At 35.9% G+C, this 22003-nt stretch overlaps 1 protein-coding gene across 2 annotated transcripts in view; it reads left to right on the top strand.

Moving 5' to 3' along the window:
- Mospd2 (motile sperm domain containing 2) overlaps positions 1-22003 on the top strand; it is a 44239-nt gene that overhangs the window by 4898 nt on the left and 17338 nt on the right. For both annotated transcript variants that reach the window (XM_004671458.2, XR_006634631.1), the window contains exons 3-7: positions 9262-9417; positions 11362-11448; positions 13295-13449; positions 16840-16900; positions 19426-19464. In XM_004671458.2, the coding sequence (XP_004671515.2) occupies positions 9262-9417; positions 11362-11448; positions 13295-13449; positions 16840-16900; positions 19426-19464 (498 nt within the window). The remainder of the gene's footprint in view (positions 1-9261; positions 9418-11361; positions 11449-13294; positions 13450-16839; positions 16901-19425; positions 19465-22003) is intronic.

Genomic DNA, 22003 nt, shown 5'->3' with positions numbered 1-22003 from the left:
GCTACAACCAAGTAAGAGAACTTTGGACAGCCAAATGATATGATTCTAATTCAGTGCACTGGAGTCATTTTGACATCCTCTTATTCCCCTTATTTAGAAGGTAAACATTGTGTATTACCATTGAACATTTGGATCTATAAATAAATGATTGTTTTTTAATCTTTTAGTTTAAATAATCCATTTTAGACATTTAGATTATTTCTAAGTTTTATTATTATGTTTTTGTACAGTAGTTCAAATTATTTCCTTTAGATACATTTATAGAAATCAAATTATTGTTCTCATATGTTAATACTTTGGACACATTTGACATGTTAAACTTCCTTCATACTAGCCTTGTAAGAGAATGTCTTACTACATTATCTATGTGTAGAGCTATCATTTCTTAACTGATAAATTAATTTGCATTTTATTGGTAGGAAGGGCAGGCTTACTATCATATGATTATATCCATCTGTAGTTTTTTTTTTCATTAGTGTGGCCTTTAATATTGATATAGGCTTTTTATGTTAATTCCACTTACACTTTTTTGGCAGTTTGTTAAAATATATTTAAAATTTACCATTAGTTTGTAATTTATTCCATTACTATTAAGTATTTTTTTTCTCGCTTAATGGCTTTTTCTGCTGTTTCTCATTTTTTTTTCTTTTAGTTTTAAGTATATAATAGGTAAGAATTAAACAAGCAATCTATATACTATGCTAAAGACCTAGAATTTCCCAATACCCTAGAAACTTCCCATGTATCCTGACATTCAAGTGACAGTTACTTTTCCTGTGATAGTATTCATTGTTTCACTTTTCATTACTTTTTGTGCCTAAGAAGTAACCCTCACTAACAGCTTATGGTTTTACCTCTTTTAAATTTTATGTAATAGCCCAATATAGGGGCAGGAGAGATGGTTCAGCAGTTAAGACACTTTCCTGCAAAGCCTAACAGCCCAGGTTCAATTCTCCTGTACCCAGGTAAAGCTAGATGTACAAGGTGGTGCATGCATTTGATGTTTATTTGCAATAGCTGGTGACCCTATCATGTCCATTCTCTTTTACTCCTCTCTCTCTCCCTCTCTCCCCCCTCCCTCTCTCTCTCTCTCTCTCTGTCCTTGCAAATAAATAAAAATATTTTTTAAAGCTCAATATAGTTTTTCATGATCTGCTTTTGTTTATAATTCACACTTATAATGAAATACAACTAACTCTTTCCTGTTTGGATTGTATAGTTAGTACATTAATTGTACTATCAATTGAATTGGGATTGTTTCTAGGCTTTTGTATCATATACAGTGTTGCTATGAACATTTGAAACCCATGTATGATGCACACATAAAGGATAGAAAATATGTCAGGCTGCAGAAATAATTTCAAGAGAATTTTTAAAAATATTTTTCTTCTTTTTTTTTTTTATTTGAGAGAGAGAGAGGAAGAGGCAGAGAGAGAATGGGTACACCAGGGCATCCAGCCACTGTGAACAAACTCCAGATACATGCACCACCTTTGTGTATCTGGCTTATGTGGGTCTTGGGGAATTGAACCTGGGTACTCTCACTTTTCAGGCAAGCACTTTAACCACTAAGCTATCTCTCCAGCCCTTAAGAGGTCTTGAAACAACATTGGGACTACAGTTAACAACAACCTGACATACTTGTAAATTGTTGAGAGAGGTTTTTTAAGTGTCCTTACAATAAAAATGATATGTGTTGAATGATGTATGCATTTTATTTAGCTTTATTTATTTATTTTTCCTGCATTATATCAGAATACCATGTATATCATAAATGTGTGATAATATTACCTTAAAATTAATTTTTGAAAAGTATCAATTTTTATCCTTTTTATGTATTTAAAAGTACTAAGCTTCTGCTTTAGAGAATATAATACTGTGATTTCCTAGAGGCTTGAGTATTAATTTTTTGATAGAAGAAAATATTGTGAATTGTTATTCTCAGTAATGACTTGTTATAGTACCTCACAGATTCTTTTATCCTTTTGTTGTTGTTGTTGTTGTTTTTACTAAAGTTTATATCTTTAAGTTATTTATACCTATTTTTTATATATCCTCATTTTCAGGATGTAGTGAAATTAACAACATACAAACATCTGTTAAAACAATCTTATCATTCCTACTGGGTGTGTTAGTTTGTCGTCATTTGTAAACCATGTCCAGGAAGAGCAATCTGTTTACCAAGTCTGCAGTGTACTCTTTTTGAATCAGGCTGGAGATAGAGTCCAGGACTTCACTCAGGCTGGATGAGCACTATACCACTGAGTTACATCTCTAACTGTGTTGTGTTCTCTGTATAATAGAGTACATGAATGTTTGTTCATTATTGAAAATGTAATCTCACAATGACTCTGATTTTATAAGATCTCTAGAAAAGCCAGGAAGATCAAGAGTTCAAGGTCAGCCTCAGTTACATAGTGAATTTGAAACCAGCCAGGGTTACATGAAACACTGACAAAAACAAAACAACTATAGCACAGATCTCTAGAGGAATGAGTAGAACTCATAGAATTTCTAAAAAGATATTTTCCCCTGGTAACCATTTTATATTGCATAAAATATTTAAAAATCTGTCTTTTTTTTTTTTTTTTGGTTTTTCGAGGTAGGGTCTCACTCTAGTTTAGGTTGGCCTGAAATTCACTGTGCAGTCTCAGGGTAGCCTCGAACTCATGGCCATCCTCCTACCTCTGCTTCCTGAGTGCTGGGATTAAAGGCATGTGCCAACACACCCAGCTAAAAAAAAATCTGTCATGTTTTAATCAAATATATTAACAGATGAATTTGTGTTGATGACACAATTTGCCATTTATGGTTTGAACATTTTTGGGTCTTTTATTTGAGGGAGGGTCTTTTTCTAGCCTAGGCTGACCTGGAATTCACTATGTAGTCTCAGGGTGGACTTGCACTCCTCCTAACTCAAGAATATTTTTATATTAATTATTTTCCAAAATCTGTCCTCATTATACTGCTGTGGACTTATAGCTGACATAAGGTACTCAGACACTTCTTAAGTTTTTATATAGGTACTTTATTACCAAATAACTGGAGGTAAAAAATGCATGAAAATGTAGAAGTAAATAAAGATATGGGAAACCTTGTACACATTTAGCACAATCTACAGAAGGACAAATAAAGCACTGTTCAAAAACATAAATAAGGGTACAGTTAACAATTACTCTACCTTTATGAAAAACATTGGATCCTTACATTAAAGAGACATAACAATCAGCATTGTCAAAAAGAAATTTATCTTAAAGAGTATCATAGTTAAACTGAAAACATGAAGAATAAAGAGAAAGATTCAAGGAAACAGTGAACTAATTCTCTGAAAGAATTATGGAAAATAACTGCCCACTTAGACTATTTATTCCAAAGTGAAGGTAAAATGTTTCAGCCATGTAGATTGGATGCTTATTGCTAATAAAGTAAGCTAGGAGATCACATGATTAGTAAGTAAATGCAATGCAAAAGGTAACAAAGATGTACAAAAGCAATGAGAAGCAAAGGAATTGGTATGCAGACTAGTGAAATCATTAACAGTAATAATAGGAAAAAGAGCAATTGGAAAAGTATTATAAGGACTTCAGTTGTTCAGGACAAGGATGCATTGTAGCTACTTAAGGGTAACTACTAAGAGATACAAGTAAAATGTTACAAATGAGTAGAAATATGAAACTAGGATGAATAGTATATAACCATCATCTCTCTCTAGCAAGAAGAAAGGAAAACAAATGTAGCATGGTTAGTAGAAACCCCACAGAGTCAGTCAGAGAAGTAATTTCAGTGTTGACAATAGTTGCTACAGGTGCAAGCAGATATATGCATTTTAACTATCAGTTAGATTTTAAAAGTCTTCACTACAAGAAACGAGCCACTATGGTGGAATAGTGGTTCTCAGGGTGTGGTCCTTGTATCAGCATGCTAATTCTTGGATCTCGCCCAAACTTCAACATCTAAGCATCTGACCCAATTATTCCTGTTTAAACAGGCTGTGCTTTGTGATTTTGATACATACTGAAACTTGAGAAACAGTGCTATAAGCCAGTGGCTTCATCCTGTCATAAGAGATCACCTGCCACTCAGTCTTGCTAGTAGCCTTTCAAGTAGAGAGTCAGGGGAAGCTGTAGCCAAATAGCAAAGGATACTCTTGCAGGAATATTCTTTTATTTTGGTCTGATGACTTCCATTCTTGACCTATGTACAATTTAGCTCTCTCTTTCAAGACCTTGTCAGCTAATTTCATACTTAAGAGTCATGGCGGAAATCATAAGTGCTTTTAAATTAATGAAATGTTGCATGATTGCTGTTTTGAATATTATAACGCCAAGTTAATAATTTTTTCTTTAACTTTTAGTATCTCAATACTGTTACATTTTTTCACCTTTATCTGAAACCTAGACACATTTATAGTAACTACACTATACTTTGGGATTTTCTTATCTGGTTAGCTAGTAGTTAGTATTATCCCTAATGTTAACTGAAATTTATATAGTGTTTAGATTTTTTCATTTTTCTTGATCTTTCAAAGACTATGAGTAGAGTAGAAAAGCAGTCCCAGAGTGACTTGCTTGGTCTCAGTATACATAACAGCATGGGTTTTCTAACTATATCATTCTGTCCCATATCCTGAATATGACCAGAAAAATTTTACACTGCACCTTAAAACCCAGTTTCTAATGTCAGTATTGGTAATGTCGCTGGTTTACACATAGGAATAGAGTCTCCTTATCTTTTAATTTGGAATGTTTTCAACGTATGTATAAGAAGAAATAGTTGAAAGGGCCAGTGAACCATCACTGTACTGATGGTTTATTAAGAAAGTACCCTAACAAAGGTGCCATTGAAGTGAATTACTGGTAAGAAATGCAGAGATGAGGCTTAAAAATTCAAAAGTTGGGCTGGAAAGAATGCTTGACAGTTAAGCATGAGGGTCTGAGTTTGATCCACAGCGGTGTCCAAAACAGCTAGGTGTGGCCACACATACCTGTAACCCAGTTCTGTGGGGAGTGGAGAAAAGAAAATTGCTGGGGACAAATTATTATGAGAGCATATACACATACATCTATATCTCTATAAAACTAAACCCTCTTTTACTTCTATACTTTAACCATTGATACTCTTTCAAAATGTTGTTTTAGTTGTAAGTATGTGAAGAACTGTTTTTATGGGTTCAGGAACCTTTAAATATATATCATTGGCTTCTGCATATAACATCTTACTCTGTGATAGAAGAAAACAAAGAGTTGAAATTTTATTTTAAAACAGCAGAAATTTATTTTTTCACACTTCAGGAAGCTATTAAATCCAATGTCAAGGCTCCAGAATTTCCTGGTGAAGGTTTTTGTTGTTGTTGTTTGGTTGGTTTGGTTGGTTTTTTGTTTGTTTGAGGTAGGGTCTCACTCTAGCTCAGGCTGACTTGGAATTCACTATATAGTCTCAGGGTGGCCTCAAACTTATGATGATCCTCCTACCTCTACCTCCCAAGTGCTGGGGTTAAAGGCATGTGCTACCATGCCCAGCTCTCATTATTTCTGAAAGGCCCTACCTCTTATTATAGACACAGTGAATTTAGAGGGGAATCTATGTACAGCATAGCACAGGTGGATTTACTAAAGGTTTTCTGAAAAACTTCCATCCCATAAGGACTTGGTTGTCTGAGGGCTGTGTATGAAAATAGCATATATTATTGCCATAATTACAAATGATGGCCTCATGGCCCTGCAGTCCTAAGCCACTAAATGCTGAATGATCATCTCATTTTGTTTTCTTTTTATACATTTTCTGCTTGCCTTTGCCATCCTCTTCTCCTGACCTCCTCTCCTCATCTCTGTCTCTCCATGTCTTCTTCCCTTCACTTCTCCCCTCTGTTCTCTTGTTCTCTACTCTTTCTGCTTCTACTTTTCTCCTATTTCTCTGTCAATCTCCATCTATTCCCCTGTCCAGTTATCTCTTGGTTTCTTTGCCATTTCTCTGATTTCATTTCTGTTTGTCTAGAGGTAGATGGTTAATCCAGCATTTCCTGTGTAAATATATGTCTATTAAGAACAATAATTATGTTAAGTAGAACTTCCTAATTTCAGGAATCTGTACCCTTTAATGCTACCAAAGAGCAGTGGACTTTAAATTTCTTAGCAAAAATGGGTGCTGTCTATTCCTATCATGCTATCTCTAATTATAGCAGTAGCAGTTGTGGTAATAATGTTAAGAATGTTTTTTTTTTCCTTATTATTATCTAATATTTACTGGGTTTGTATTACTTGCCAATTATTATTCTAAATAAGTACTCTCAGTATAGGTTGGGACCCTAGGGGATAACCAGGATTCTTCTAGAAGCTTGTTAGGTCAAGCTGATTTTCATAATAATCCTAAATACCATCTACCTTTTATTTATTGATTGATTGATTATTTTATTTTATTTTATTTTATTTTATTTTATTTTATTTTATTTTATTGAGCTAGGGTCTCACTGTAGCTCAGGCTGACCTGAAATTCACTACGTAGTCTCAGGGTGGCCTCGAACTTATGGTGATCCTCCTACCTCTACCTCCCAAGTGCTGGGGTTAAAGGCATGTGCCACCATGCCTGGCACCATCTACCTTTTTAACTGTGTTGACGTTTGTACTGATTATACAGAAACAGTGATGGGTGAAACTGTTGACTCTATGACCCTAATCAAGGCAAGTAGCCACTGCAGTCTTTTTTTATCCATGAAAACAACAGAAACACTAAATATATTTTCCAAAGTCCATGATAATACAGAAAATTTCATGAAATCTTGACCTTTGAAAGGTATGTGCTGAGCATGTTTGAATGGTTAGCTGAGTTAGTCACTTTTATCATTGACCACCATTTTTATTGGAAAAAAATAACTGATAAATAAACTATTATTATACAGACATGGATATTTAGGAGAATTTTTCTGGAAATGTGTGATGTCATCTTGCAGTTTCGAGAAAAAAATATCTTATTGGTCCAGTGGCTTAGTTAAATTTTCCATCTTCAGAGGACAGAAGACTTTTATATCCAACTTAGGCCTGCAAATGGCATTTATAATTAAAGGGTGACATGTGCTTTGAATACAAATGAATCATCAACTAGCAGAGCTAAAAAATGTGTTCCAAGGTTTAAGGAGTACAGACCCACTTAGATTAGAAAAATGGATCCCATATATTAACCTATATTCAAAGTGTCATTCCAAAAATGTGTGACTTGTGGCCTCTCATTTTATAGTTTTTTAAGTTTCCAAGTACTTTCACATATTCTTTTTCATGTGCTCCTCATACAGAGTCTAAACCAGCATAAGGGTGAGGAAATGAAGACTCACAGAGAACAATTGTCTGGATACACTTTTATCTTTTCATGACCTTTCAGCTATTATCTCAGAGGCCCTAAAATAAGGACAGTACAAATGGAGTGGAGGTAGACACTATAAAGCTTGGCTAGTAAATACATGTGAAAGAAAAGGAAATGAAGGAGCCAGAGAACTTTCCGGAGCTTTTTGCTTTTGACTTTGGGGAAGATATGGATAGCTGAGGAAGAAAAAAATTGAGACAGAATATAGTCTTACAATAAATGTTTATTGAAGGGTCTTTCATTGGCACTTCTATTATTTCCATTAGAGTATTCTTAGGGTGTGCAGACTCTTGACTTTGACTGTCTGCTTGGGAAACATGATGTGCATATCAGTAGCTTCAAGGCAGAGGCTCATGAGTGCCTTAAGAAAAGTTTAGGTCAATTTCTCTTGCTGGTTACAGGAGGACATTTTTGTGAAAGAAGGAATATCTGAAAAGAGTTTTGCAGAACGGTACAGTTTGGATATGCAGAGATTATTACATGGAGACAAGAAGAGTTCAGGTAGACCAGATAGTGAGAACAGCATACAAGAAGGAATGCTCTTTGTAGATGTTAGAAGAAGTACAGCATGCAAATGAAAATGAGAAATTATTTTGAAAAATTACTTCAACAAACTATTGGAAATGTTGGCCTATGTATCTGAAAATAGTAAATACTCTAATACTGCATGTTGTAGATGTGTTCCTTGCAAGGCTCATATGTTCAAGTCTTGGTCCCCAGCTGACAGCACTATTGAAAAATTATTGGGTCATGATGACACTAGCTTCATCAATGGACTAATCATAGATGAGTGGCTTCAGGAGGTGGAGCCTCGCTGGAGGAAAGTGATAACTGGGTGTGTGCCTTTCAAAAGTATACCTTATCCCTGGTCTCTTTCTATCTCCTTATTGTTTGCTATGGCACAAACATCTTTGTTTTTCTGTGCCATTCTTCCATAATCATTGCTTTTCCACAGGCCCAGAAACAATATAGTGGGCTAGCATGGACTGAACCCTCCAAAATTGTGAGTCATGATAAATCCTTCATCAACCTCAAGAGTTTGAGGCAGGAGGATTTTGAGTTAAGAAACCTTCCTGTCTCTTAAAAAATCCTTCTTCCCTTAGTTTTGTTATATGTTTTGTCAGAGAAACAAAAACCTAGCTAACACACTTCATATATGTTGTTTTCCATTTGGTGTTTGCTTTTATTTATTTATTTTTGAGGTAGGGTCTAGCCCAAGTTGACCTGGAACTCCCACTGTAATCCTAGGCTGGCTTCAGATTCATAGCGATCCTCCTGCCTCTGCTGCCCAAGTGCTGGGATTAAAGGTTTGCGCCACCATACCCAATTGGTATTTGTTTGTTTGTCTGTCTGTCTGTGTGCTTGTTGTTTACTTATCTATTTTTTTTTTTTTTTTGAGGCAGAATCTACCTCTAACCCAGACTGACCTGGACTTCACTATATAGTCTCAGGCTGTCCTCAAACTCAGAACCACCCTCCTACCTCAGCCTTCAGAGTGCTGAGACTAAAAGCATGCACCACTACCCACTATTTATTTTTTTTAATGACATTTTCCATCAGACACAGTGACATGTATGTGGGGTACCAGCTGCTCAAGGGACAATGGCAGGAGAATCACTTGAGCCTCAAGAGTTCAAAGTTAACCTGGACAACATAGTGTGAAGATACCATGTCAAAAACAACAACAACAACAAAAATCTGCATTCTAGATTCCATTATTCTACCCTTACTTAGAAATCACATTTGTTCTTTAGATTTCATTTTTCTATGAATTACATGTGTGTCTACCTCAAAAAGGATGGCTTTTTCCTCCCAGATCTTCATTCTCCTTTGGCATTTATTTTGGTTATTTTTCACTCCAGAATTAATCTGACTTGGATATTTGTTGTTGTGTTTTTTTTTCTCTAGATAAATCAGACAAATATGATTCACGTGACATTGAACGGCTACAACAAGATGACAACTGGGTTGAAAATTATTTAATTTGGAGGCATAATGTTGTAGATGAAACACTAAAGATGATTGATGAGAGTTTTCAGTGGAGGAAAGAATTTTCTGTCAATGGTAAGCTGTTTCATGTAACTACGACAGAGGAATAACACTTGTACACCTATTGCATTTCCCTAATTGTGTATTTGCACATATTCTTGGCAGTCATAAATAAAAGAATATAATTATTTGTAGAGGCTCAATAATAGAACAGCTTATAAGAAAATCGTGTAAATAGGATAACTTGTAAAAAAGAAAAAAAGTCAAATCACCAGGAGCACAGTGACACATTCTTCCCTGCAATATGGTCACACAATCTCTGTTTGGCTTGATTTCTTTCACCTGTCACAAGATGGAATGTTCAATGTTACGCCTAGAAATAGGAGGTGTCAGTTTTCTGTCTTTTTTTAGTTGATGCCCATGAGTTCCTTATGCTTCTGGGTCTTCTATAAGTGAACACTGATCCCAGAAAATTATGCTTATACCCAAAGACAACTATAGCAGCCTTCTCTTAACTTCTTAATTTTCAGGTCCACCTTTAGATTAAAATGTGTCCTTAGAATGGAGTTTTAAATCTTAAAGTGATTTTATTGTGGTCTTTAAGTATATGAAGAACTCTGCACAGGCAAGGTTACCAGTTAATCTGTTTCCTCTTAATAATTTAATAAGAGTAAACCAACATAGCTACCAGTATTAACTAGACCTGAAGGGCTCTCATTGGAGATTAAAACTCTACAGAAAGTAAGCCTGAAGACTTCATACCAAACAGCCACAGATCAAATCTACAGTATACCCCAGGCCTCATACTTGTAGAAGGACACTACAAGAATTAGAATATCTGATATCTAAGAAATGAAGTGATTAGAAATATAAAAGTTATAAGTAATTTCAACAGAGAGAATCTCTTACTATTTGAGCAAAAAATTACAAATCTATAATTTCTAAATCATGTAAGTGTAGAATAAACTTTTTAAACTCAACAATCCTTGTGTTTTAGTGTGGATTGCTAGTTTCTGGTGAACAGGTGGCAGAGCAATGATGTAGGAAGAATTGGGGAGATAAATCTTTGAACATTCTCAGGGAACTGCTGGTGAATGAAACAAGAGCCTTGCCATGTTGGTTCTCAACCTCTCCAGCGACTGGCTGGGTTCTTTGTTCCACCTGCTAAAAGATCTTGCATATTTCTAGAAGTATTTTTCCACTTGTCCTACATGTAGAGTGTACTAAATATCAAAATGTGTAGAAAATTACCATCTTTCTAGAAAAAACAATAGTGAATTTTCCTTTCACTGATTCTGAGGCTGTTTGACTATTTATTAACATGACTTTTTCTTTTTCTTTGTGTTTATTTATGTGCTGAGATTGAATCCAGGACTTCGTACATACTAAACATATTCCCTGCCACCGAGGCCCTACTTTGTTGTCTTGAAATTATCAGAGTGATTATTTGTGTACAAGTCAAGTCACTCTGAGAAACAGGACCAGAACTTTACAAAGAGATTGGTGTAAATATGCTGAGATACTGATGAAAATGTAGTTTGTTTCTTTGTTTCATTTCTATCACCTGTGAGTCTTTTGCAGTGAGTTTGCTCAGTAGGAAAAAGTGTTTTGTATTGTCAAAGACCCTTAGCAGGGCTGGGGAAATGGCTCAACAATTAAAGGAGCTTGCTTGCAAAGTCTGCCAGCCTGGGTTTGATTCCCCAGTATTCACATAAACCCAGATGCACAAAGTTGCACATGCATCTGGAGTTCATTAGCAGCAGCAAGAAGCCATGTCATGTCTATATTTCACCTCTTTCAAATGCTTTCTCCCTCTCTCTGCTAATAAATCATTTCTTAAAAAAGACCCTTTCCAGATATTTAAATAAGTTGTACTTTATTCAACATTTAAGTAAGTTGTATCTTGCTCAAATTTGAATCAGTCTTATCAGAACTACTATATAACATTCCCTTTACATTGTGAGTTTTATATTTAGGGCCTTAAATTACCATTACTGATCAAAGTTTATCACTTTTTAGACCTTAATGAATCCTCCATTCCCAGATGGTTATTAGAAATTGGTGGTATTTATCTCCATGGTTATGACAAAGAAGGTAACAAATTATGTAAGTATATTGAATTTCTGCACTGGCTTTTCAAGACTTTGAAGTATAGGTCTCTTAGTTGAATTAACAATCTAAAGAACTCTCCATATGTACACACAGCAAGTGCTCTGCAATTATAAATGTAGGGCCATTCCGGATCCATGTCAGATACTTAGTAATGGGGCAGAATTTGCATTATAATAAAATAGGCAGTAAGCACAAATGCTGTATCATATGACATCACCAAAGTCAATTCAGTCTGAGTCCTTTCTTTCTTATTTTTTTATGAGTCCTTTCTTCTTTTTAATACTCCATTCTGTGTTATTATTATTTGAGAATCTTTTTGATAGTCACTAACTAGGCTTTTAATTTAATTAATTTTTTTTTTTTTTTTGTTGAGGTAGGCTCTCACTGTAGTTCAGGCTGATCTGGAATTCACTAGGTAGTCTCAGGGTGGTCTTGAACTCACGATGATTCTCCTACTTCTGCCTCCCGAGTGCTGGGATTAAAGGTGTGCACCACCACGCCCGACCATTAAATGGACTTTTAAACCTCTTTTAGTCTTCCCCATTTGCTTTTCATGAAACATAAGTATATATACACTGGAGGAATAGTGAACTGTGTTGTTCAGATGCCCTCCCCCCCCCCCCGGTCTACCTCCCACTTTCACCAAATCCAGCTTGGCTAAATACCACAGGTATAAAACCTTTGCCCTTTGCCCATTTTCTTGCTTTTTCTTTAGGTCGTGATCTGTACTGTATTTTGCATTTTCTTCTTAATCTCTGTCCACTCCTTTTCAAACTTTTTTCTTATATCTCCTCAGTGGTTTCCCCCTAAAACTGCCTTGCAGGCCACATTCTTTGCTTGGCTTCCTGTACTTTGTAGCTGATCTCAAACTCGTGCCCATCAGTGAGGATCCCATGCAATCCCCAGGCCACATGCGCATCCCACCACCACTTGACTGTCAGCTGCCTTCAACAGGACATGCAGCTCATGCCTGTGTCTTGCTACTTGCCCTCCTTCTGTATTGCCCAGGTCCAGCCCACTCTTTGGCTCTTCTAGTTTAGCATGGCTTTGGCCTCTTTCCCATCTTCACCAGCCACTTGATCAGTTCAGTCTTGACTTACTCCCTGGCCCCTTGTTCTCAGGACCTTCCCATATCATCCTCTATTGGGTTTCCTTCCTTGCCTCTCACACCTACCTCCTGTGCTACTGCCTAAGCAGTATTTTAAAGTAGTAAAAGTACAATGCCTTAACTGGTGGGTGAGCTTAGCCTGTGTCCCAGGGACCACGTGCTTCCCCGGATAGGTAGGAAGGGGGCCTATGTTGTAGATGACAATATCATGTCACAATTTTAAAAGGTTGGACATCCTAGCAGCCTTATACTTCATGCATATTCCTCAGCTCTTGTCTCTCTTCATCATCTTCTCCTCTTACCACTCACTCCATTTTGTCTTTGTTGTCACCACGTGGAAGGTGTACATACTTCTCTCCCCTGCCTAGCATGCTCTTGCATCTCCCTCCTGCCTCTGCTGAGGTCTCTCTGAACCATTGGCTTTCTTTGTCAACAGTGAAGAGCATCTGTAGGTCATTACCAAGCAAGTTTCTTCAGCTGAATTTTTCCCCTTCCTTAAAAGGCAAGTTTATTTCCTAAAGGAAAGAAAAGTAGTTTATCTCTTTGCTGCTTTTTTATTTAGAGGTTCCAAGTGCAACTCTTTCTCATTTAAAAGAATGAAGACATATTTTTTATTCTGTGAAACAAAATGAACTATAAATGAGGAAACATATCATGGGGAAATTGTATATAAAAACAATATGAAAATGTTATAAATCTGGTGATTTTTTTTATCTTTTTTTCTGCTTAAAGTCTGGATCAGGGTGAAGTATCACATAAAAGACCAGAAAACCATAATGGACAAAAAGAAGCTTATAGCATTCTGGTTGGAGCGTTACGCTAAGAGAGAAAATGGGAAACCTCTAACAGTGATGTTTGACCTGTCAGAAACTGGACTAAATAGCATAGTAAGCATTCTTCATTAATCCTAAGTCATTGTTGATCCAGTCTTCGTTGCCAACCAAATACTGCTATACATTGGAGCTAACTGAATCCAAGAAGGTTACTTTTCCCCCTTGTATTATGAATGAAGTCAAACATGGGATAGGGTTTGCAGAGACTGAAATTTGCTTCAGGATTTGGCAATGGCATTAGGTTTCCTAGAAATGTTCCCTATCTGATACATTGGATGGTGGGGTGCAACTGGCAGGGCATGTGTTGGTGTGGTAACAGTAAACTTTTCTACCATAGCTAATATCCTAAAGAACCCACCCCCATGGCTAGCACAGAGGAACACAGTAAGTAAATATTGAATAAACACATGTGTGGTCTCTATGACTGAATTTTTATATCGTGTTTTACAGTTGTAAGTTGTTCACATGAATTCTACACATACAGTACATTATGGATTTGCTGGTCACTTTTCCCTAACCCTCTTTGAATGTGTTGGTTTGGTTGGCTTTGGAAACTACTTTTCTTCAAGTAATTTTGCCAAGCATAAACATGGTTAATCAACTTGTTACAGTGTCACAAGCCTGTAGTCCCAGCTAGTCAGGAAACTGAAGTAGATGCATAATTACAGCTTAGGAGTTCAAAGCAAGCCTGGGAAGCATAGTGAGATGCTGTATCATAATTGTAAAACAATGAAGCTGGATACGTGGCACAGTGATTGCAGGTACTTGCTTGTAAAGCCTGACAGCCTGGATTCAATTCTCCAGTACACACTTACTCTTTCTCTTCCACTTTCATAAGTAAATAAAAAAAGATTTTAAAAGAATAGTGAAAATTAGAAAAGGGGGCTGGAGAGATGGTTTAGCAGTTAAGCACTTGCCTTTGAAGCCTAAAGACCCTGGTTCAAGGCTAGATTCCTCAGGACCCACATTAGCCAGATGCACAAGAGGGTGCACGCATCTGGAGTTTGTCTGCAGTGGCTGGAGGCCCTGGTGTGTCTATTCTCTCTCTCTCTCTCTCTCTCTTTTTCTCTCTCTCCCTCCCTCCCTCTTTCTTTCTGTGTCTCTCAAGTAAATAAATGAAAGTAAACAAAAAATTAAAAAAAAAAATTAGAAAAGGTATAAATGTCCAACATGGTGAAATACCTAACAGATTTATATGTAGCTGTGTAAGATGGTGTTTTCAAAGAATTGATAATGGTATTATTACAGAACACTTTTTTTTGAAACATGCAACATGGTGATATATAACCCAAGAGAAGAAGCCTTAGATTTTAACAAATAGCACATTAGAGAGATAATCTCTTTTTTTCTCAATTTTTATTAACATTTTCCATGATTATAAAAAATATCCCATGGTAATACCCTCCCTCCCCCCCCACTTTGCCCTTTGAAATTCCATTCTCCATCATATCCCCTCCCCATCTCAATCAGTCTCAGAGAATCTTTTTACATTCAAAATTAAAATTAAATTACCCAGATAAACAAATCTTCCATAAAAATAAAACATAATTATATTTTCATTTGGTTAATGATTTGTTAATCCACAGCTATGAGAAATGAATGTTACATTTTTTTGTTACCTAGTAGGGGGTCAGCTATCTGTTGTTGTTTTTCAAACTACTATTAATTTGTAAATAAAGTCTATTTGCATTACTAAACATTAGCTATTATTGATGCTGTACATACTTGAATCTGTATTAGATAATTTATTTTCATATATGATCTCATGATTCACAAAGGACTTAAGTCAGCTCTAAAGATGCAGACAGAGGAAATATAAGGAAATCCTTTGGTCAGAGTGGGACTACCAGGTTGGTTCCAGTCCTTTAGCTGTCTGGCTGAAACAAATGGACTCATTTAAAACTGTAAAACAGCTGGAAAGTAAAACCTGCATTTTAGGAGGAGTGTATCCATTCCTGATAGTTGAACTAGAGAGAAAATTTATTCATGGCTCCTCAAAGGACATATGTTTTACAAGATAATAACATCCTCAAAAACAACCTTATAGAATGCATAGCAATTGGTTTCATGGAGCTGTGTTATGTATGTAGTGTCCACTGGTAGATAAACACTGTCAAATCCACTTGAATTAGCAGTAACTCAAGTTTTGATGAATAACAATATTCAATTAAATAAACAATGGTAACAAGACTATTGCGTAAAGATTGGGAAAAGTCTTGGCACAGTCACATATTATAAACTAAGTAACCAATTTTTTATGAGAGCTAGAACAAGTAAGTGAGGGAGTAGGAGAATTGGTGTGCCAGGGCCTCTAGCCACTGCATTCGAACTCCAGACATGTGTACCACCTTGTGTGTATGTGTGGTGTGGCCTTGTGTACATGCATTACATTGTACGTCTGGCTTACATGGGTTCTAGAGCATTGAACCTGGGTCCTTAGGTTCTGCAGGCAAGTGCTTTAACATACAAGACATCTCTCTAATGCAGTATATACTAGGGATTACCTCATAATAAACAGTAAAGATGGTTAAAGATGCTTGCTTTCAGTGTACTACATGTAAAGAAGTTGGAATTCACATGCTGAGAATGACCATATAGATGCTCATGTTTAGAACAACCTGCCTTTAGGCAATTGTGGTGGATTTCAGGTTGCCTGCTTTAGGTCTTTCATCCTGCACTGTTTATAATTTGGGTGAGGAGGATTAGTGAAACAACCTGTGGATATGGAATACTATGGAATAAAATGTGAATAATAGCCCCCAGTAATTTCCTTTTGTGATTAAAGCAGCAGAACTAACCAGACAGCTGTTTGTAAAGTCTCACAAAAGTTGGAGTAAGTGAACAACACTTGGATATAAAACCAAAAAGCTAATTTGAGGTCCCTAAATGAAAAAGGAAAATACAAGATATAAAGTATGTAGAGTATGTAAATCAGTGAGATCTGATTTACTGTTGTGGAAATATCTAATACAATCTATTTGATAGTAGCTCTTAGGAGGAAAAACATTTAGAAAGTGAATACTGTCCCAGAATTTGTAATACATATGTATACATGTTATTCTAAATAGTCAGGTTATAAAATGTTTGTATACTTGCTTCAATTTTAGTTCAATAGATTTATAGAATTTCTTTGTGGGGATTGATTTTATATCCATTATATGTCCTGTTGCCTTAGTAACTTGAAGTATGTAACTAGTTTGAGGTAACAGAAATGATTTCAACATACCACTAATTCTCTTGATTTCTTCAACTCAATATTAAGGCCCCTTCTTAGCTTACTAAGCTAAAACTTTAATCCTTGGGAATGTAAATATTTATATATGAGCTTGCTTTTAAGAATTTTAATAGTTGACCCAATTTTATTTAATAATTTATCACTCTTGGAAATGTGGAATTTAACATTTTCTATTGTGGACAGTCTTAAAGATTTAATCTTTATTTTAGGACATGGACTTTGTACGCTTTATCATCAACTGCTTTAAGGTTTATTACCCTAAATATCTCTGTAAGTAACTTATTCCTTTATATTAACATACTATATTGAACTGTAGACTGTGTCTGAAAACTATAAAGCTTTATTTGATAGACTTTCATGCCCAAAGCATTGTTTTCTGATGAAGACCTTTAAATGTAATCACAGACAAACTTGTATGTGCATTTCGTGATAGGTACATAGAAATTTTTTAGAAGTAGTCACTCTCCTTCAGAGTTAATTGAAGTTCTAAATTAATGTTCTGTAACATACACAGGTGCATGCAAACACACATTTACAAATTAACCCATTTGTACTGATCTTTCAACTTAGAAGTTTATTTAAAATAATGGTTATTCCTTAGAACTTCATGAATGCAAGAACAAATAAGCTATACTTATAAAATACAATAATCAGTAATATCGATATATGAAGTACAGTGTGTTGCTAAGTACTGTTCTAAAATCATGGTCATTAAGAATTTAACCAAGCCGGGCGTGGTGACACATGCCTTTGATCCCAGCACTTGGGAGGCAGAGGTGGGAGGATTGCTGTGAGTTCGAGGCTACCCTGAGACAACAGTGTGAATTCTAGGTCAGCCTGAGCTAGAGTGAGACTCTACCTCAAAATCCCCTCCCCTGCAAAAAAAAAATAACAATAATAATAACCAGAATGTACTACATTTGAATATGGCATCAAGAGGGTTTTATAGTGGGTGGTGGTGGTACTGTTTTTGTTTCTTGAAATTGAACTTGGCCCTTTACATGCTGGGCAAGTGTTAGCTAACATCCCCAGCCCTGTTTTGTTTGTTTTTAATTGTAATTCTCATTTATTATCTGAATGATGAACTTCTAAACCTCATATGCCCCTTTTTCATTTTCATCTGTTAAAACCATTTATATAATGGTTTTCTCACAAAAAAAAACAAGCTGCCAACCCACATAAAGAAAGAGAAAGAAAGAAAGAAAGAAAGAAAGAAAGAAAGAAAGAAAGAAAGAAAGAAAGAAAGAAAGAAAGAAAGAAAGAAACTCACAAAGCTGTCAGTTTTATTCCTGGTGAATACCACAATTTAGAGTCTTTGAGGATTTGCGACTCTGGTGACACTAAAGTACAAATGTCATCTTATGTTGGCATGTTTTCATATTATTGCGAAGGTGAAGCAGGGAACAAACCAGAAGCATAAATGGAGATCAAGAGTCAGTGCTGCGTTTAGCACTGCAATCTCTTCAGACAGACTGCTTGTTAGTGGTCTTTAATGGCCAGCCCTGTCTAGTTTGGTGAACATGTAAAATGTACTGCTCCTTTTGTGTCTGGCATGTACCCTGACTCATTAAGTCTTGCTGAGCTGTGCTAGTCAGTGGATCTCACAGATTTACTACTCCATGATAGTAACTTGTTTTTCTTGTGGACAAAGTAAAACTTAAATGCTTAGTTTATTAAAATATCTGGAGGAGTTTGTGATGAGTCACAGAAATGTAAGAAATGTAATATAGTTTTTCTTTATAAAATATCCCAGACTTCTAAAACATTCATTTATTGAAATGTTAAAGGAGTTTGTGATGAGTCACTTATAATTACTTTATCAAATAGGCCCAGGATTATCTTGAAAGAACTATGAATGAACTCATAGCGTCATGCAAGCATGAACTGGAATGCTATTCATTTCAGCTACATACAGAAATTGTGTGTCTTCTGCTAACCTAATACAGTTTTGCACACAGTAAATATTGTAGACTCTTACATTGACTACCCTTCACATCTGTCATAAAATATAAGTGTTATATCTTAAGCATATCCCAGCTGAAGACTAGAATATGAAGTACCAGGTACCCCTTCCTGATGCCATACTCTTACTCTGTACTTAACTTGTCCTAGTTTAATATAAGCATCCTAAGAGGTTCACTGCTCAGAGAATGAAATTGCATATTGATTCATCTGAAATAGAAGAATAAGTTTGATATCAAAAATCCCCTTTCTGATTTCTAGTTCTTTCTCACAATTGCTGATAGGGCTGTTTATATCTTCAGCTCAGTGTGTAAATAATAGTTCTTTATACTTTGAATTTGTTGACTTCCTGAAGTGAATAATATTTTTTTAAAGAAGAAACAGTTTCTGTTTCTTAACATGGTTTATCAAAAGGGAAGGAGATAGCCATATGACTTTAGCAGTGTAATCTCCAGAAAATTATAATTGAAATTATAAACTAGACATGGAAATGTTTTTAATGTGAAGTTGCTTTCAACACTGATAATGACACACCACAGCAAGAAATCCTAGTGCTCATTTAACTATTTTCTTTTATACTTATGGGCAAGCGATGTATGAATGAACGAATAGGATGTTTGCTAAAGGGCAGTGACAGTGCATTATTGATTTCCTGCATATCATCTTCCCAGACCATCCTCTGCCCATTGTGGGATGTTAGTTCATTTCCCTGAATTAGACTTGGTCACCCAACTTCATTTTGACATTTTTTTTTTCTTGGCCAAGTATAAGAGATAGATATTACTAAAGAGGTACTAAGAGGCATTCATTAATTTTCTTTTTTCATGTTTCAGCCAAAATAGTGATCTTTGATATGCCTTGGATAATGAATGGTGAGTATGGGATTTACATTGTCCTAAGATATTTGATTTTCCTTTGTCTTACTTGACCTGTTTATTAATGCTCCTACAACTGTTTGAGAAAATGCATTCTGTTTGGTGTGCACTTTAGGAGGCTAGAGCCAGAATACTCAAAGGTTGTTCTAAAGCAAATAGGAATGGCATTCTATCCCCACACACCTGAAGGCCTCACTAGACCTTTCTGAAAACAGCTTCAAGATATTCAGCCCTTCAGAAGCCTCGCTCTGTCACCCACAGTTAGAGTATGTTAAAGAATGTATGTTATAGTGTGATATCTCAAGGGTTTCAAGAATTGAACAAGGGGAGATGTAGCTCAAAATCATCCTAAATCACTGTAGTCATGTGGTCCTTTAATAGTCATATTCATGGGTAAGATTGTTTTTAACAAAGCTATTAAAAAAGATTTTATACCAAGTGATTTTAAATGTGATTAATGCTATTCTCCAACTGTATATTTTCATTGGTGTTTACAAAAGGAATAGAGAATATTAACAAACAAACATTCAGTTTTTTCTACAATTCACCATGATTGACAAACCTCTCACTAAATGGACAAAACACAAAACCTTGCTAAAATGTGCAATTAAATAGCAAGCATCACTACTGACTTTATGGAAATAAAGATTATAAGGGAATGCTATGAGCAACACTTTATAATAAAATTAAATAACTTTCATGTGTGTTCAGCCTGTGGCCCATGGGCCACATGTGTCCCAGAATAATTATGAATATGCCTCAGAACAGTTGTGGATAACAGTGGCATTTTATAATCTTAAATATTTGGCCACCCCTAGACAATCTTAGATGAAACTGGAAAATTCTTAGAATGACACAGATTACCGAGACTGACTTAAGCAGAATCAGAATATAAAAAAAAAAAATTGAATTAGTATCTCAAACAACTTCCCAAAGAGAAAACTCCAGTCACTAGTGAATTAATTTAAATACTATGAAATAGTTAAAGAATTGACCCTAATCCTTTATAAACAGGTACAAGAAACACATGAGGGAGGAATGTTTCCCAACTCATTTTATAAGCAAATGTAACCTTAATGTCAAAACATCAGAGGAAAAGGCAACTACAGACTGTAACCCTTATGACTATAGATGCACCAGTCCTCACAAAATACTAGGTCTGGGTGTGTTCCTCAATGCTAGAACACATTCCTTAGCATGTACAAGGCCTTGGGCTCCATCCTCACCATTACAGAAACAAACAAAAATAAAGCAAAAGCAAAACCAGGGCTGGAGAGATGGCTTAGTGGTAAGGTGCTTACTTACAAAGCTGAAGGAACCTGGTTTGATTCCCTAGTACCCACATAAGCCAGATGCACAAGGTGGTGCATACATCTAGAGTTTGTTTGCAGTGGCTAGAGGTCCTGGTATACAAATTCTCTCTCTCTCTCTCTCTCTCTCTCTCTCTCTCTCTCTCTCTCTCTCTGTGTGTGTGTCCTCTCTCTCTCTCTCCACACACACACACACACACACACACACACACACACACACACTCATATATATATATATATATATATATATATATATATATATATATATTCCTTTCTGTTTCACTTTCTCAAATAAAATATTTTAAAACATTTATCAGAACTATTTTTTTTAAAAAGACCAGAAAAAGCATTTAAAATCATGATTAAAGTTGGTTTTATCTCAAGAAGGTAAAGTTGGTTCAAAATACAATGTAATCTCCTATATTAATACATTGAAAAGTCTTCATGATTGTCTCAAACACAGAAAAAAAATTGACAAAAAAAGCTAGAAACTTCTCATGATACAAGCACTTAAAATAAAACTAGGAACAGAAAGTGATAAGAGTTAGAAGAACTGGAAATTAGAGGAACCATAGCACTCCATATAAGACCATGCTCACTGTTGGCATAACCTACAAGTTCAAGTTCTCAGACTGCTCTCAGGCCTGACAATTCACTAGAAGGAGTGCTAGAACTCCCTGAAAGCTCTGAGACTAACAGTTGCCATTTATTGCAGAGAAAGGATTCACATTAAAATTGGCCAAGGCAAGCACCAAATGTGGGTGCAGCACTCATGGAGTATTGCCAACCAAAGCAGCTCACTGAAGCCTGCCTATTCAGAGATTTTTCTTGGGCCTCCATTGTATAGGCATGTTTGACTATCCTTATCATTGATCCCAGTGTCCCATCTTCCCACAAGCCTCCTAATCTTCTGTGATACAGACCCCCCGACCTAAAATCACATGTTGATGTTTCTGCCATGGCCATGCCCCACCCTAAACCATTGTTCCTATGTAATCCAAGGTCCCCAGTCAGTCAAATACAGTCCACCAAACATGAAGGTAACAACCTTCCAGAAACTGGAGACAAAGGCCAGATCTCTCTTTGAGCAAGGCTGATTCTTCACTACACAGAAAAGAATTTTCTTGGCCTGATCAGGGGTGTCTGTGTAAAGCCACAGCTAGCATTGTTTATGAATTATTATTTCAATAATGCTGGCATAAGAAGCAGATTTAACACTTCCTTTA

Source organism: Jaculus jaculus, chromosome X (genome assembly GCF_020740685.1).
Source record: "Jaculus jaculus isolate mJacJac1 chromosome X, mJacJac1.mat.Y.cur, whole genome shotgun sequence".
NCBI classification, from domain to species: domain Eukaryota; kingdom Metazoa; phylum Chordata; class Mammalia; order Rodentia; family Dipodidae; genus Jaculus; species Jaculus jaculus.
This window is presented reverse-complemented; position numbering and strand designations above follow the sequence as displayed.